This window comes from Scyliorhinus canicula, chromosome 2 (genome assembly GCF_902713615.1).
Source record: "Scyliorhinus canicula chromosome 2, sScyCan1.1, whole genome shotgun sequence".
In the NCBI taxonomy this organism is placed as follows: domain Eukaryota; kingdom Metazoa; phylum Chordata; class Chondrichthyes; order Carcharhiniformes; family Scyliorhinidae; genus Scyliorhinus; species Scyliorhinus canicula.
The window spans coordinates 260,168,872-260,187,589 of record NC_052147.1 but is presented as its reverse complement, the minus strand read 5'-3'; the positions used below and the strand labels follow the sequence as shown (position 1 = coordinate 260,187,589).

General features: G+C 46.9%; 1 protein-coding gene across 1 annotated transcript in view; it reads right to left on the bottom strand.

The window, feature by feature from the left end:
* Positions 1 to 1,829: 1,829 nt before the first annotated feature.
* LOC119962113 (spermatogenesis-associated protein 24-like) overlaps positions 1,830 to 18,718 on the bottom strand; it is a 40,156-nt gene continuing 23,267 nt past the window's right edge. The window contains exons 3-6 of the mRNA XM_038789997.1: positions 10,904 to 11,034; positions 7,783 to 7,853; positions 2,374 to 2,476; positions 1,830 to 2,284 (exon numbers count right to left, since the gene is read on the bottom strand). Of these exons, the coding sequence (XP_038645925.1) occupies positions 2,125 to 2,284; positions 2,374 to 2,476; positions 7,783 to 7,853; positions 10,904 to 11,034 (465 nt within the window). The 3' untranslated portion in view covers positions 1,830 to 2,124. The remainder of the gene's footprint in view (positions 2,285 to 2,373; positions 2,477 to 7,782; positions 7,854 to 10,903; positions 11,035 to 18,718) is intronic.

Below are 18,718 nucleotides of genomic sequence, written 5' to 3'. Positions count from 1 at the left end.
GTGGCAGCTGGTGGAATTTAAATTTAATTGATAAATCTGGAATATAAAGTTGATTTCAGTAATGGTGACCATGACAATTATCATCAATTGTGTAAAACCTCCATCTGGTTCACTAATATTCTTCAGTGAAGGAAATCTGCAGGTGTTATCTGATGTGGCCTATATGTGACCCTAGATCGACAGCTACGTGGTTGACTCTCAGCTGTCCTCTGAAATGGCCTAAGAGGCCACTTAGTTCAAGGACAAATAGGCTTTGTCAACCTATCATGACCTTGCAGGTAAGGCCCATATCCCTTGCAAGAATTAAAATAAAAATTCAAACGATCTAAAGTAAATTTTCAGCCGTACAGGATTTAGCCAAAGTTAACGACACATAATAAAGAGATATTATACCATTGTTAACGAGAATTAAACAGATTAATCAGATCAGAAAGAAGAAAATAGCAAACTAGAACAATCTAGTCTAATCTCAAAATGCCACGAAGTTTTCATGATACATCAGGTTTATCAAAGAACTGGCAAGAGGGACAAATGGATTAACAGCCTCCGATAATCAATAAGCTTTGATGGTTCTTCAGTAAGCAAACTAACATCCTTGTAGATTATTTTTTGTTGCAAAATAAAGTATAGCTTTACCTTTGACTTTCTGACTGTTGGTAGTGGAACAAGTATCACTGTATGTTTGTGAATTAGCAGCACTTGGGAAGCACAGAAAGCAGATCAGGCTCTTGAGAAATATCCTGCTTCCGATTAATGTTTTCCACAATTTAAACTACATGGAGAATTTTGAGCAAATCCCTCTTTATACTACTAAAAAGTCACACTACATTTGTGTATTTTGATCAAATTACAAGCCTTATATAAAAATTAGATTTTTTAAAAAGTTTTAATTTGTTTCATGAGATACATTGAATCTCTAAAGAATTTCTACAGTGCAGAAGGACATTTGGCCCATCGAGTCTGCACCGACTGTCTGAAATAGCACTCTATCTAGGCCCCCGCCCCCCCACTAACCCCGTAACCCCACCTAACCTGCACATCCCTGGACACTAAGTGGCAATTCTTATCATGGCCAATCCAACAAACCTGCACATCTTTGGACTGTGGGAGGAAACCGGAGCACCCGGAGGAAACCCACGCAGACAACTGGAAGGAAGTGTAAACTCCACACAGACAGTTACCCAAGGCCGGAATCGAGCCCAGGTCCCTGGTGCTACGTATTATAGAATTTACAGTGCAGAAGGAGGCCATTCGGCCCATCGAGTTTGCACCAGCTCTTGGAAAGAGCACCCTACCCAAGTTCAACACCTCCACCCTATCCCAATAACTCAGTAATCCCACCCAACACTAAGGGCAATTTTGGACACTAAGGGCAATTTATCATGGCCAATCCACCTAACCTGCACATCTTTGGACTGTGGGAGGAAACCAGAACACCCTGAGGAAACCCACGCACACATGGGGAGGATGTGCAGACTCCGCACAGACAGTGACCCAAGCTGGAATCGAACCTGGGACCCTGGAGCTGTGAAGCCATTGTGCTATCCACAATGCTACCAGCTGCCCTGAGGCAGTAATACTAACCACTGTGCCACCATGCCACTCCATAGTGTTAAGAGAATATGTTGGCAGTTTTCTTGTTCAAATTACTTAATAGCAGCTGTAATTTACTGTAAGCGATCAAACAATACAAGGTTAGCTGGACAATTATCAAGACTGGAAAATATTTGTGGGAATTCTCAAGTGAAAGCATTAAAAGGACACAATCACAGGTTAACTATCAGCCTGAATGCACGACCATTAACCTCAGAGATGACAACCTGACAGTACACAACAGGAAATTAATTTTATTAATAACAGTAACTATGTACAGATGTCACACTGAACCTTGATTGTACCGTTCCTAATAGCAGTGGTTACAGTAAGATTGTTCCAAAAAAAGGAAGTTGATATTTGATAAGGATCATAATGTCAATCACAAATAAGTACAACAGCATGGCATTAGGTTGATCTGATCTAACATATCTTAGCAGCAACATTTGTTCATGTTTACCATTGGTGTTTGGCAAAGCTAACATGTATTGTATCCAGGGGCGGCACAATGTCACAGTGGTTAGCACTGCCTCACTGCGCCAGGGACCCGAGTTCAATTCCTGTCTCAGGTGACTGCATAGAATTTGCACGTTCTCCCAATGTCTGTGTGGGTTTCCTCTTTTTTTCTTTCAGCACACGTGCTATGTAAGCATCTTGTTGTTTCTGTATTTCGAAGTCAGCAACCTGTTGCCTGCATACAGAACACAGAATCAGACCCTTCAAAATATTAAGAATATTTCTGACTGTAACACATCAAAGAAGACAGGTTTACACACTTACTTCAATGTATCTTTCTGCTTTGCAAGTAGTTGATAAAGTTCTTCAATCTGACCCTCCTTCCTACTCAAAATATCATCTTGTTTTTCCATCTGATGCTCAATCTCTGAAAAGAAAACATTTTGTTTTCACAAATAATTAGTTTCTCTCTAACTCTACTGAATTATTCCCTGACAAAATTTACCATAAAATTTTCAGGAAATTTATACGCTATCATTCCTGCAATCTGCTATCTGTCAATGAAATTAAATATTTCTAACATTTTTGGTAACTGTTTGTTACTATCAGCTTAAGTATCATCATAGAGTATTCAGTATTCTCAAAAGATTTGCATAGTAATTTGCTGCAGTCAGTACCCAAGCAGAGTTGCCAAAAAGAGATGCAGCAGCAGATTAAAGAGTGCCCCAAAAGAAGTTATACAATTTACCAATCAGATCTTGAATTGCTGCTGAAGAATATGAAGCTGTCAGACCCAGGGAATTGTACCAGGAATGGCCTCCAGTCCATTATAGTGACGAGGGAAAGGAAAATTAGGCACACACAAACCTGAACAAGTATATTGGGCAGGAGTCTCTGTTCAGCAACGCCGGAATCGCAAAATGTGATTGGACGGAGAATTGCGCTAGCTGAAAATCTTGGATGGCGCCAGGCACCCGACAGAATGCCATGCTCCGGTGCTTCGACAGTGGTGTTAAAGCATTCTGCTCCCATATACAGTAAACACCATTGGCATAGCATTAATGGACCTGGGGCAGTACGGTGGCGCAGTGGTTAGCACTGCTGCTTCACGACGCTGAGGACCCGGGTTCGATCCCGACCCCAGGTCACAGTCCGTGTGGAGTTTGCACATTCTCCCCGTGTTTGCGTGGGACTTATCCTCACAACCCAAAGATGTGCAGGGTAGTTGGATTGGTCACATTAAATTTCCCCTTAATGGAAAAAAGAATTGGGTACTTGCAATTTTTTAAAAAATCATTAATGGGTCTGACCTGGTATACTCCTGGGGTAACGCGATGCTCTGCCTCTGCCAGGAAGAATTACCAATGACAAGTTTCACTTGTGGCTTTAAAATCGGGAAATAAGCGTGGCTCCAGAGGGAGAGAGAGAGGAGATAGCACGTTTCCGGAGGCGTGACTGGGGGCTGCTGAACCTGCCGCTGGCATGTCTGGTCATGGGAGGCATCTGCCAGGGTAGCGGGGGGTGACAGGAATGACCAGGGGATGGGTCACGGTGACCTCCAAGACCGGGACGGTGTCCAGGCATGTACCGCCATTGCAAGGGTCTGCAGGGCAGCCACCTTGCAGGGCAGCATGGTAGCACAAGTGACTAGCACTGTGACTTCACAGCACCAGGGTCCCAGCTTTGATTCCCTGCTGGGTCACTGTCTGTGCGGAGTCTGCACATTCTCCCCATGTGTGCGTGGGTTTCCTCCGGATGCTCCGGTTTCCTCCCACAGTCCAAAGACATGCAGGTTAGGTGGATTGGCCGTGCTAAATTGCCCTTACTGGCAAAAAAGGTTAGGAGGGGTTATTGGGTTATAGGGAAGGGAGGGCTTAAGTGGGTCGGTGCAGACTCGATGGGCCGAATGGCCTCCTTCTGCACTGTATGTTCTATGCAACCCACTGACCAGGCACCGTCGCCCATGGTTACATAGAGTGACACTGGCCATATGGGTACACCCCCCCCCCCCACCCGGACGTCTCCTTCCACCCCACCAACACACCCCTCCGCAACTCCTCCCTCCACCCAACCAACCGCTCTCCACCTCCCAGCCACAACCAGACGGCACCTGCCAGCGGGGCATCATGCGGCCCATCCAAGGGCAACATCCACGGAAACTCATACAGCAGGGCGCCGGATGGGGGGAGCAGAGCATACGGCTGGCATGGGTAGCGCCAGCCACCGGTAGCATTGCCGGCAGGGACTGGTTCCAGGTCCAGAGGCCAGGCACTGACGGGGCCAGGGATGTAGTGCAGAGGGCAGATTGCAGGGAGGGGGGGAAAAAACGCTGCTGGGGATGGAAGAGTGACATGCAGGGGCCGGGGCTGCAGTGCAGACTGGGGCCACTGTATAGCCCATTGAACCCGGTTGGGCACAGGGATACGCACCATACTCACATGTCTGCCTTTCACCCCCTGTGGGCAATGGACTTCGGAATCCAACAAGGAATGGTAGCCTTCATCCTGGCTGTCGAAGCTTTGGGGGATGCACCAAGGCTGTACGAGCAGGAACTGCTCAGGGAGGAACCTGCATTAGCCGAGCCTGCCCTAGAGGAACACAGGAGGCAGCCTGTGAGGATGAGAGCTGGCCGTCTAACAGGCCGGGGAGGGCGTGGGAAGGAGGGACTGCATTAGGCCTTATGTGTACCGGCAGCGTCTGTCATTTGAGGTCCTGGCGGACCTGCATGCCGTTGAAAATCCCGGCTGAGCAGGAACATATAGGGGGCGATTCTCCGCACTCACGACGGTGCGGAGAATAGCGGGGGTCGTAAATTTTTACGGCCACGCTAGTCTGACGCCCTCCCGCTATTCCCCCCCCCCCACGCCCGCCTCCCGACACGAATCGCTGCCCGCCGTTTTTTTACGGCGAGCAGCAATTCTCAGCTGGTCGATGGGTCGAAGTCTGACCGTTCGTAAAAACGGCCGTAAAGTTCGGATCTTGGGAACCATGGCACCGATTGGCACGGCAGTACCACGGCCGTGTCAAGGGTGCCATGGGCCCGCGATCGGTGCCCACCGATCGCGGGTACTTACCCCGCGCACTCTTTGTCCTTCTGCCGCCCCGCTGTATCCATTCGCGGGGCGGCTGAGGGGCATCCCGGCACGCGCATGCGCGGGTTTCACGCAAATGCGCGATGACGTCATCCGCGCATGCGCGGTTTGGAGTCTTCCAATCCGCGCATGCGCGGCTGACGTCATGTGACGCGTCAGCCGTCGCAAACTCTGGCAAGCGGGCTTAACGAAATTCGTTAAGCCCGCGATGCCGGAGTTCACGGCCGCGGCATGCTAGCCCCGACCGGGGACCAGAATCGGTTCCCGGTCGGGGGGGGGCGGAGGCTGGCGTCAAACCCGCCCGTTTTTGACGCCAGCCTCATGATTTCTCCCGGTTTGGGAGAATCTCGCCCATAGTGCGCCATATCTGCCGGATCATGGCACACCTGGAACCGCGGAGGTATGTGGGAGGACACCCACTCCTGGCGGCCTCCAAGGTGGTGGTCGCTCTGATAATTTACATCATGGGGTCCTTTCAGGCACCAGGCGGCGTCCTATTAGGTCCAGGTGGTGATCAACGGGATGCATGTCCCACTATGAGCACCGGCTCATGATGGGCCAGTCTTCACAAACCGAAAAGGGTTCCACTCAATGCAAGTGCAGCTGGTGTGTGTCCAGGAGCTGCACATCATATATGTCTGTGCCTGATACATGGGCAGTGTGCACGACACCTTCATCCTGGCAACTCAACGGTCCCTGACACCTTCGAGGCACTTCACCGGGTGAGGGGTAAGCTCTAGGGGTTATCCGGCAGTCGCTCAGGTGTTCAAAGTGGCGTGGTGCCACCCTGTTCTTCCCACTGCCCAACGGATACGCCAGGGACAAGGATGGGGAGAGGGGTCCGAGGCGCTGTGGTGTTCCTGCACTACCCCGGTAGGAGTCACTGGCACAGGCCCCGTCACCTCCTCCTCCCCCGGGGTGCCCGATGGCCCCCGGGCTACCCTTGGGGCAGGGGTGCAACCGGAGCTAACTCCTGTGGCACCCCCGCCACCTGGTGCCACCAATCCAGGATGCCCGCTCTCATCTCAGGGTCTCCATGCTCGTGGCCATGGAGCACAGGGACTAGGCCACCTTCCTCTGGGACTATGCCACCTCCCTCCGGGATTGACACAGGTCAGCCAGCGCCCAGGTAATGCCAATGACGCCGTCAGCCATAACCCGTTATGACTGGGCCAAGCTCTGGAGCTGCAGGCGATCCTGGTACATAGCTGCCAGTGACGGGACAGTCCTGTCCTGTGCCTTGGCCACCGCCCGTACAGAGTGCCCGAGGCCTTGAACATCCTGACCCATGACAGATACCTTCGCCCCAAGGCCTCCACCGTGCGGTATTGGCCTGGGTGGCACCGCCTCCTGCCCCTGCATGTGGTTGGACTCCTCCAACTGCACAGGCAAGCGTTGGATAGTTGCTGACAGCGCCTCATGTAGGTCCCTGGCTCTGTGTCTGCATCTCCATTCTCAATGAGACCGTCCTTTCTAAAAGCCTGAAATCCGTCTGGACATCAGCTAATCCTGGGGGTTGGGTAGCCTTCTGACTGTCCGCCCCCTCGGGTGTTCCTATCTCCACCTGATGTACCGCAGCATGTGTGTGATGTAAATCAGATGGTGCCCCATGAGCCTCTTCACTGAAGTGCCCAACTAAGTTGAGCGTCTCTGGGATGGTGGAGGGTTTTGGAGACAGCTGTGATGGGAAGTCAGTGTCGTCCCTGGACTGGTGCTCCGGGTTGTACCTGGCTGGCATTTGGGCACATTCTTCGCTACCCATCACCTCCTCGTCACTGGAATTGGCTTGGGGTTAGGTTGAGGGACACCAGAAGGGCCCGCCTCATCGCCAAGTGATCGAGCAAGACACAAGACATGACGCATGATTGGATCGTGGGTTGAGGCCATACCGTGCATGCCATGGGAAACCGCAACGCAGCAGAGTCTCACTTCGTTGCCCAATGCCAACCTCTGCCTTGGCCCTTCTCTGGTCCCACCAACCAGGTCCAGTCCCTGCTGCTCCGGTGGGGGGCCGCAGGTCCAGCTGTCCCCCCTCCAGTCTTCTCCCGCCGGTTGTGGGCTGCCTTCTACTGGGGGGAGGAGGGGGTAGGGGGTTGTCCAGCAGGGTCTCCAGTTCGGCATCTGCAAACTGGAGTGCCGTTCTCTGTGCGGCCCACTTTTTGGCTGGAATGAGTGTGTGTGGGGAGTGGAATGCTAATATGCAGCTCCAGCTTGTCAGCTTCCCAGTGGCAATCCCGACGAATCGGGCACCTTTTTTCATTGGAATGGATCGTTATCCACATAGCGCTGGTGCTAGCCCATTAATGGATCATGAATTGGTCCGGAACGGCGCCAATTTAGTTGTCGTAGAAGTTTACTGATTCAGTCCCGGCGTCAACACTGAGTTTCTGAAACAGAGAATCCCGCCCATTGTACCTCTGTTGCACATTTCCCAGCCGCAAAGCAGGTGGGTATACATACCCGTGTACGCATCTACATGTGTGCATGCGCATGGGCGTGAGTGAGAAAAAATAGAGGAAAATTATAAATGTCAACAAGTTCACTTTAAAACTTCATGGGAAAAACTTCATGGGAATAAATTATAGTTCGCAACATATGCCACAGAAAAAAGAGAATTTAGAAGAATGGTACTATGACTTACCATTGCATTTGCTTTTTAACTTGTCATTTTTCGTTGACTCCTTCAATGCTTTGTTTTTAATACTTCCCAATCTTTGTAAAGGGTGAAAATAAGACATGTTTGTATGTTATTCAAATTTTCAACATTCATCATGTTGTACTCTGAGGTGCTTCAATACAATTGTGATACATGACACTGGACACAATCTGGACCCGGGACCCGGTACCCGGTGGGGATGAATGGGGTTTTCCAAGAGTTTTATAAGAAGAGGCTGTATGAATTTGGAGCCTCCAGGCACGGGGGGGTGGGGAAGAGAGAGAGAGAGAGTCAGATAGAATCTTTCAAGTCCTAGACGGATTGGAATTTGGAGCCTCCAGGCGCCCCGGGGGGCGGGGGGGGGGGGGGGGGGGGGGGGGGGGGTGGGTTGCAGGCAGGGTTAGGGTGGGGTGGGGGGGGGTTGCAGGCAGGGAGGCCCCGGGCCTGATTGAGTTTCCTGTCGAATTTTAGAAGAAGTTTTCTGGGGATCTGGGGTCTCTGCCGGTAAGGGCATGCAATAAGGTGAGGAATAAGGGGGAACTCCCCCCTACGTATTGCAGGCTTCAATATCCTTAATTTTGAAGAAGTACAGGGCAGCATGGTGGCACAGTGGTTAGCACTGCTGCCTTACGGCATTGAGGTCCCAGGTTCGATCCCGGCTCTGGGTCACTGACCGTGTGGAGTTTGCACATTCTCCCCGTGTTCGCGTGAGTTTCGCCCCCACAATCCAAAGATGTGCAGGGTAGATGGATTGCCCACAATAAATTGCCCCTTAATTGGAAAAAATAAATTGGGTACTCTAAATTTATTTTAAAAAACATTTTGAAGAAGTACAAGGATCCGGAGCAGTGTAGGTTCTACCGCCCAATATCGCAGCTAAATGTGGACGCCAAACTGCTGGCAAAGATCTTGGCCTCACAGATGGAGGACTGTGTACTAGAGGTGATGGGGAGGATAACACGGGGCTTGTAAAGGGGAGACATCTGTCAGCTAATGTTAAGCAGTTATTAAACGTGATAATGATGCCCCCAAAGGGACAAGGGATGGAGGTAGGGGTCACTATGGACACGGAGAAGGCATTCGATCGGGTGGAATGGGAGTATCAAGGAAAGATAGATGGGATGGGGGAGGTGGTAAGGAGGTTGGGGCAATTGGGTAACTATTTATTTATTATGAGGTTTTCTGTTTATTCTTACTCTGGTTTTGGTTGTGTTTAATGTATATACAAAGGCATTAATAAAAATATTTTTAAAAATACAGAGACAGGTAGATTCTTGATCAGTAAGGGGACCAGGGGTTATAGGAAGAAGGCAGAAGAATGGGGATGAGAAAACTATCAGCCATGATTGAATGGCGGAGCAGACTCGATGGGCCGAGTGGCCTAATCCTGCTCCTATATCTTATGGTTGCAGAGACCAAAGAGGTCTACAGACTAATTGAAGCTTAAAAGATATTGTATTTATATAGCATCTTTCAGGGCTTCCCAAAAAAAACTTTAGGTGCAACCACTAGTTTAATGAAGAAAATGTGGCAGCCAATTTGCACTCAGCAGGATCTAACAAACTGCAATGTGATAACCATCAGGTAAACAGTTTGTAATGCTGATTAAGCAATAGATACAAGGTAGAACTCCCCCAAGCTTCTTCAAAATAGTGCCATCCAACTAAGAGTGTAACATAGTCTCATTTTACTGCCTCATCAAGTAACAGTGTCTCTCAACCTACAGCCCCTGACTTAGATGTAAATGTGCTGAGAGACTGTCAATCTACAGTTCAGTACCACATGCAAGTTGTTAGGAGGTAAATTTGTAGAATATTTTACAGATCTGTCAAAGGCCATGGTTAGATTTTCCTTCCCTGCACAACCCATTTTCAGGGTCTGCTAAGCAGGGGAGTTTAATGAAAATCAGCTTGGAGCCTTTTGGCAGGCACCCTGCCAGGTCTGCCATGTTTGGATGGGTGTATTCAAATAGAAATGCAGACAGTATTGCACTCTGAAGTAGTAAGCTTCATTATGGCACAGAGGCATGCTGAATAAAAATGTTGGCGCCTTAAATCAGCCATGGTCCATTGCTAAGTGCCCAAGGCCTGCAGCAGTAACATTTCTTTCCCCTCTTACCCTGTTGGGGCCAATTAGCACCGCCAGAATTCTGTCTAGTTCCCATCCAAAAGTATTTCAATTCTGTAAATCGACCTGGCAGCAGCAGGTGAAATGTCCCTACCAAAGTAACTACATTTCCCGAGAAATTACCACCAAGTAGGAAAGCTTAATCCTTCTTTCAATCTCTTGCAACTATGATTCACAATAATATTCTTGAGGCTCTCATTAGCCCAAAGATGACAAACGTATCAAGCAATAAATTTCATTTTTTCTATTGCTTCACAAATCACATATCACAGTACGTTAATACATTGCCTCCAGCTCTTCACCTTTCTCAACTGTAGATTTTCACAATTCCCTCCTGAAACTTCCAAATAGTTATAATAGTTACTTATTTACTTTCTTCTTATTCCAATCATGAACTTCTGTAGGCAGAAAAGTGTTTCCGCAGGCAACAACCGGACTAATTCCATTGATGGCATTCCATTACTATCAAAATTTCAATACAGCAGGCTGTGCTGATGGTGCAACAGCATAACTTTCTTTGAAAACGAAGAATGTCAGCACCAGATAAACAAAATCATGCCAATGCATGAAAGTTATATTTAAAACTAGCTGCACGATATTCTCAAAACTAACACAGCACTTGATCTTAAGATCAAGCAGGAGTGAAATAGTTTAAATCTCCTGCCACCTTCAAAGATCTATGCACATACACAGACACCCCCACTCCACCCCCAATCCCTCTGTCCCTGCACACTGTTGTGAGGGAAGTACAAAATAGTCTAACCAGCTCTGTACTTATTTATGACAAGTTTCAAAACAGTAAGATCAGGATCAAAAATCGCCAAAGAATTGTAAGAGACTGTAAAACTATAAGAACAAACCTGTATTTATGTGGCTCCTTCCAGGCCCTCAGAAAATCCCCAAGCAGTTCAAAGCCAATTAATTACTTTATGAAATATATACACGGAGGTTATGTGGCGAAATGAAAAGAAAAACTTACGCATTTTCAAAGGCCTTTTTTTCCCGGTCTAGCTGTTTCATTAGAATCTCTATTTCACCGAGTGCAAACTGTAGTTTTTCAGACTCTTTGAAAAGTAATGCTTTGGTTTTAGCATGCTCAAGTCTTTCATTCTGTAGAGAAGCATGACAGAGTTACTAGAATTACTCAGCTACTTTTGTCTGAAATATGAATTGAAAAATGTTATCACTTTGAAATATGATGCAAGTGGAGTTGTGTTGAACCATACATAAACCCATACGAAAGAACATGTCAAAAATTATCTCTGGTCAAATTAAAATGATAGCTGGTGGGGGTGAATAGGTGTAGAAGAGAAAGGTCAGCAAAAATACCAATTGACTGCAACAGGACATAGATAGGCAAGCAGAATGGGCCAGATGGAATTTTATGAAGAGAAGTGCGAGGGGATGCATTTTGGCAGGTGAGGACAGGGAGAGGCGACCCTGACCTGTACAAAAATCCAGGTACAATCTCCGCAAAGCCATCAGGGATGCCAAGAGACAATACCAGACTTAGTTAGAGTTACAGACTAACAACACAGACTCGTCAGTTGCGGCAAGGCCTAAACATAATGGGCTACAAAGCAAGGCCTAGTAGAATCTCTGGCAGCAGCGCACCCCTACGCGATGAACTCAATGCATTCTATGCTCGTTTCGAGCAGGAAACCATGAAACTGTTGGTGGCACAATAGTTAGCACTGCTGCCTCACAGCACCAGGATCCCAGATTCAATTCCGGCCTCGGATTACTGTCTGTGTGGAGTTTGCACTTTGTGCGCGTGTCTGCGTGGGTTTCCTCCGGGTGCACCGGTTTCCTCCCATTGTCCAAAATAAGTGCAGGTTAGGTGGATTGGCTATGCTAAATTGCCCTTAGTGTCCAAAAGGTTAGGTGGGGTTACTGGGATAGGGTGGAGGTGTAGGCTTAAGTAACGTGCTCTTTCCAAAGGCCAGTGCAGACTTGATAGGGCGAATGGCCTACTTCTGTACTGTAAATTCTACGATTCTGTGAACTGCCAGGCAGCCCCGGACACACCCATACCTACCATCACAGCTTCCGAAGTCAGATCGGCCTTCCTGAAAGTGAACCCTCATAAAGGAATGGGTTCTGACGGAGTCCCTGGTCGTGCACTCAGATCCTGCGCGGATCAACTCGCAGGTGTGTTCGTAGACATTTTCAACCTCTCCCTACTTTGTTCCGAAGTTTCACCTGCTTCAAGAAGGCCACCATCATACCGGTGCCAAAGAAGAACCAGGCAATGTGCCTCAACGACTATCATCCAGTGGCCTTGACATCTATCGTTATGAAGTGCTTCGAGAGGTTGGTCATGAGACACATCAACTCCAAACTGCCTTGGTCCACTGCAGTTCGCATACCGCTACAACCGGTCCACAGCAGCCACCATCTCCCTGGCCCGACTCATCCCTGAAGCATCTCAACAAGCACTCCTGCATCAGACTCCTATTCATTGACTACAGCTCCGCCTTCAACATCATAATCCCAGCCAAGCTCATATCCAAACTCCAAAACCTAGGACTTGGTTCCTCTCTGTGAAACTGGATCCTCGACTTCCTGACTCCCTCCATCATACCGGTCCTCGACTCCCATAGACCACAATCAGTAAGGATAAACAACACCACCTCCTCCACTATTGTCCTCAATACCGGGGCCCCTCATGGCTGCACTTAGCCCCCACTATACTCCCTACACACTCATGACTGTGTGGCACAATTTGGCTGAAACTCCATTTACAAGTTTGCTGATGACACGACCATAGTGGGTCGGATCTCGAAGAACAATGAGTCAGAGTACAGGAGGAAGATAGAGAACCTGGTGGCGTGGTGTAACAACACAATCTCTCCCTCAGCAAAAACTAAGGAGCTGTTCGTTGACTTCAGGAAGCGAAGTATGGAACACACCCTATTGGCATCAATGATGCCGAGGTGGAGAATGGTTGACAGCTTCAAATTCCTAGGTGTGCACATCACCAACAATCTGTCCTGGTCCACCCAACGACCAAGAAAGCACAACAGCTCCTAAACTTCCTCAGGAAACTAAGGAAATTTGGCATGTCCTCATTGACTCTTACCAATTTTTATAGATGCACCATCTGGCTGCATCACAGCCTGATATGGCAACTGCTCAGCTCAAGGCCGTAAGAATCTAGAGAGAGTCGTGAACACAGTCCAGCCCATCACACAAAACCGCCTCCTATCCACTGACTCGGTCTACACTTCCCGCTGCCCTGGGTAAGTGGGCAGTATAATCAAAGACCCCTCCCACCCGGCTTATTCTCGCTTCCATCGGGCAGGGGTAGAAAAGTCTGAGAACATGCACTATCAGATTCAAAAACAGCTTCTTCCCGCTGTTACCAGACTCCTGAATGACCCCGTTATGGGCTGAACTGATCTCTCCACACATTTTCTCTGCTGAATAGTACTACACTCTGTATGCTTTACCCACTGACTGTGTCTATGTATTTACATTTTGTATTTATGTATGTCCTTTTTCATGTATGGAATGTATGAAGAACAATACTTTTCACTGTACCTCGGTACATGTGACAATAAATCAAAACAATGTACGCTTAACAATTGAATTCCAGAGTGTTGTTACTGACACGCACGTACATTAAAGGAGGGTCACAACATTGCCTCCAGGGTGCGGTACGTTTCAGCGCCGCCGTTTCAGCACCAGGACTTTTCAGCGCCAGGACATTTCAGCGCCAGAAAAAAAAAAATCTCCAATGTTGTCATATAGTTATGACAGAATTTTTTTTGGCACTAAGCAATTTACAAATCTGTAAGTTCATAAAATGAAATAAAACTCAAGTGTTAACAAAATGTTTTTATTGTAAAAGATCCACTTATAAAGATCCAAAAACAGTACATTAAAACAATTTACAAATCTGTAAGTTCATAAAATCAATCATTAAAAAGAAAGTTCATTGGACATTCATTGGATATTCATTGGAAAAAACGCATTTAGTTTGTTAAATTGTGCCCTATTGAACGAAGGTAGTCAATTTCATTCCTGCTGCCATATTCGGAAACAATTTTCAATATCCTCTCATCAGCTTTTCTATATTTAAGTAATTTTAATTGAGGTTCATTGCCAGCTAAAAGTTTCTCGAAGTGCTCGTCTCTTCCCTTTTGAACATGCTTAAGGACATCAATGAACTTCCAGATAGTTGGGTGTGACATTAACAGTTCACTTTTCAATCTCCTGTTGGCCGCCTCAGCATAGTTATTTGTTCTGTCATCCCCATCTAATGTTCTTTGATACATATTCCACATCTCGGTAGGAAATAAAGGACTTCGTCTGCCTGCTCCTCGGCGATTAGGACGGCCGATATAATTGTCTTCAAAATAGTTTAAAACCGGAATTAACTCCTCCGGTAAATTACCTGCTAAAGAATCCACGTGACTGTCAAGGTCGTCAACTGGCACAAAACATAGGGCAGTTATCATTTTCGAATGTAATGCAAAATCGGGATTGCTCTTATATAAACGCATGAGACCAAAACCACTTATCTGCCTAAGTATATTTTGAGACAGATGAAAAAGGCAGCCTCTTACTTCTATATTGGGGAAGGAGTCTTTCATGGCGGTAAAAGCAGCGCGTTCAAAATCACAATTGATAATGGCAGGTCCTGCGTTTGTAATCATCTCTTTTACCGTCGCAAACAACATCATATAGGTCGCATACTGTTTGTTTTGTAAAAGCGCGTACAATACAGGGTGAACACCGTTATTTTTCCTAACCATGATGATATAAACTTGATAAAATAGGTGTGGTGCTACCGCAAATGTTTCGTCAGCATACCAAGTCGTGGAAGTTGCCATGTGTTCTAACCAACTCTCTCTCCCAAATATAATAATCCGTTCGTTGTTCGTACCACTATCCTTTAAACAGAAATTTTCCTCGGTTTCTGGGGTGGGTTTTATACATCATGTATTCATGAGGTAACTGAAGCTCTTGAATCGATCTTGGATTATCGGGGACCTGATTAACTTCGTCTCGTTTTCTACGAATAATTTTTCGCATTGCCTGCCTGTTTGGTAACTGTGCCATACCTGCCACGGACATTTTTTCAATGCACTTGTTGATAATCGTACTTGGAGGCTCACAAGTCTTTTCAGCCCGGTCTCTCGCATCAGTTATGACCTTTTCCACTTCGATAGCAACTGCAGATGGGGGATGAGTATGTTCGTTGATCTTTTCGATCACCTCTCTTTCTAACGTGTGAATGCGGGCCTTGCACCTACCATCCTCATGGCATCGCCAAAACTTAACTTGCTTTTGTTTCTTGCTTTCTTTGTCGAAACGATATATAAAACCTTCATGACAGAACTTCTCTCTGCCTCGCTTGCTTTTCACTGATTCAGCCATGGGTTTAAAGATATGGAACTTACCAAATTTACCAAAAGAAATTTACCAAATAACTAAGTAAGTATAAAAACTTGTTAACAAAACTCTAACATTATCTAAACAGTAATCATAATAAAACTCCAACAAAATCTAAAGACAGTTAGAACGATGAAATGACCAAATAACTAAGTGTAAAAGCTGGTATACCTGTGTCATACCTGTGACCATACTCAAGAATGATTTCTGAATGAATGAGCGCTGAAACGTTCTGGCGCTGAAATATTTGGCGCTGAAACGTCCTGGCGCTGAAACGGCGGCGCTGAACTGTCCCATTCCCTTGCCTCCATACTCAGAGACAATGTTTTACGCGGGTCCCAGAGTCCAGGATCAAAATCCAATCACGAAGGTTAGGAGGTTAAAAATTGATTCTGTGTAATTCAATATACCAGCGACGTTGATTTCACATGATGAGATGCGCCTGTCTTTTAGGCAATGGTATGGAATTTCCAGCAGAAGCAGCGTAGATGGGACCAGGTGTTCAACCTGGGCAGAGTTACTATTCCATGAAGCTGCTAGTTAGATGGTAAACAGCAGACTGAGCTATGCAGTTCAGCAAGGCAGTAGTTCTTGTTTCACAAGCCAGAGGCCCATGTCACTTGGTTCCCACCTCTCCACCAGCTATGACCAGGAATATGTATCCAATGTCTGGATCCTAAGGCTGTCTTAGCCATTAGGAATTGAAAGAAATGTTGTGGAGCCTTTGTCTTAGCAGACTATCCATTTCCTGGCCAGTCCAAAAGGAGGTTGTCAGTGGCTCCTCAGAGATGACAAGTTGATGGTTTTCCTAAAACAAGAAGCCAAGTGGCTTCTTTTGTTCAGGGGTCACAGACAGATAAGTTTTTTTGCCATTTTAAGGAGTTTTGCTCAGTTGTAAAAATTTATAAATAGCAATGAGCATATCTATATATTATAAAAATACACAGTGTGAAATCTTACTCACTGTGTGCATGGACAGAGGGACTGCAAGGATCCTCGGAATCATGAGAGATTTGCCACAATGGTTCCATGAAGGAGTTTAGCTACAAGCTTTGCGCAGGTGAAGGAGACACAGCCTGAGTGAGTGAGACAAAGCCAGAGTGGGAATTGGAACTTGGTAATTTGGGCAGTGTGGTAATTCGGCGCGGAGTGGGAGGAGGTGCTGTTTCCCTTTTTGTTGTTTCCTTCATTTGGCTTTGTAACTGATAATCTGCAGGGAAATGATCCAGAATGCATTCCAAGAAGCAGGGGGAAAACCAGGGAGCACCCTGGCAAGGTAGGTGATATAAATTCTTACCCCCAGGTTCCAGCGGCATTCATTTTCGGGAGCGAGCGAGAGAGAGAAAGCCGGGAAGCAGCTTGGGAATAGGTAAGTGATAGATATTCTGCTGTTCTGAGGGATCCGACTTGGGGGTGGGTGGGGGGGGGGGGGGGGGGGGGGGGGGGGGGGGGGGACTGAAAAGTTACGTCACCAGAAAGCTGTGACCTGATTGGCAGATAGGGAATCTGCATTAAATTTAAAAATTAAGCATTGTTAAACTAATTAAACATAATTAATTAATTACTTAATCATAATTTAGAGGGGTATCTAAGCCAGAGATCGGAGAGTACTGTATTTAGCATTTACACTTATAGTAGAAATCTAGTGCTAGGAAACATATCGCTAACAGTAACTTTCTTTAAAATAAAATTTAAATTTAATTTACTAATTAATTAACGCAATGTCAATTAGAGGGGTGCAGTACTCTGAATGTGAGATGTGGCAGGTCCGGGAGGCTTCCAGCGTCCCAGGTGGCTACATCTGCAGAAAGTGCACCCAACTGGAGCTCCTCACAGACCGCATGGTTCGGTTGGAGCAGAAGTTGAATGCACTTCGGAGCATGCAGGTGGCGGAAAGCATCATAGATAGCAGTTATATAAATGTGGTCACACCCAAGGTGCAGGCAGAGAAATGGGTGACCGCCAGCAGGGGCAGGCAGTCAGTGCAGGGATCCCCTGTGGTTGTCTCCCTCTCGAACAGGTATACCCCTTTGAATACTGTTGGGGGAAAACAGCAGCAGCCAGAGCAGTGGCACCACTGCTAGCTCTGATGTTCAGCATGAAGGGTCAAAGTGCAGAAGAGCAATAGTCATGGGGGACTCTATAGTCAGGGGCACAGATAGGCGCTTCTGTGGACGTGAAAGACACTCCAGGATGGTATGTTGCCTCCCTGGTGCCAGGGTCCAGGATGCCTCAGAACAGGTAGCGGGCATCCTGAAGGGGGAGTGCAAACAGGCAGAAGTCGTTGTACATATTGGTACTAACAACATTGGCAGGAAGGGGGATGAGGTCCTGCAGCAGGAGTTCAGGGAGCTAGGCAGAAAGTTAAAAGACAGGACCTCAAGGGTTGTAATCTTGGGATTGCTCCCTATGCCATGTGCCAGTGAGGCTAGAAATAGGAAGATAGAGCAGCTAAACATGTGGCTAAACAGCTAGGTGTAGGAGAGTGGGTTTAAGTTATCTGGACAACTGGTAGCACTTCTGGGGCAGGTGTGACCTGTATAAGAAGGACGGGTTGCATCTAAACTGGAGAGGCATAAATATCCTGGCCGCGAGGTTTGCTAGTATCACAGACAGGTGGGTTAGTCTGCCAGAGTCCAGGGGAGAGAGCACAGCAATAGAAAGGCAAAGAATGGGTATGGGATCTCTCACTTAAATTAGAAGGACCAAATTCATGAGATGTTAAAATGAGGTTGGAAGATTTGCCTAGCTTTAGCTCCAGGGAAAGGTTTCCAGGAAAATCTGTACCGTGAAAGACAGTAACGGAGTTAAAGGTTTCCAGGCAAGGAAAGAAAATGGGGGGGGGGGGGAAGGGAAGGTTAAAGCTATAAGTATAATGGGTAGTGGGAACCAAAACAGCAGGTCAGCACGTGAGGAGAAGATGAGTTTAATAGGATGAACAGTCCAATGACTATGGAGGGGAAAAAACCAAAATGTAAGGTGACTGTTGGAGTGAAAGTTGGGGTGAGGCTGAGTGTTACGGAGATTAATAAAAGGTCAGAATGTGTGAAAAGCACAGTGCGCAAGAAAGTCCTGCAAAGGAAAGACAAATCAGTCGGACATATTTAAAAACCTTGTACCTAAATGTACGTAGTATTTGCAATAAGGGCAATGAGCTGACAGCAGAAATAGAGACAAATGGGTATGATTTGCTGGGGATTACTGAAACATGGTTGCGGGGGACCGGGACTGGGAGTTGAATGTCCAAAGGTACTCAGTATTCCAAAAGGATAGACAGGTTGGAACAGGAGGTGGAGCTGCTTTATTCGTTAAAGATGAGAACAAGGCTGTATTACAAAATTATATTGCCACTCAGGACGAAAATGTTGAATTGATCTTGGTGGAAATAAAAAAA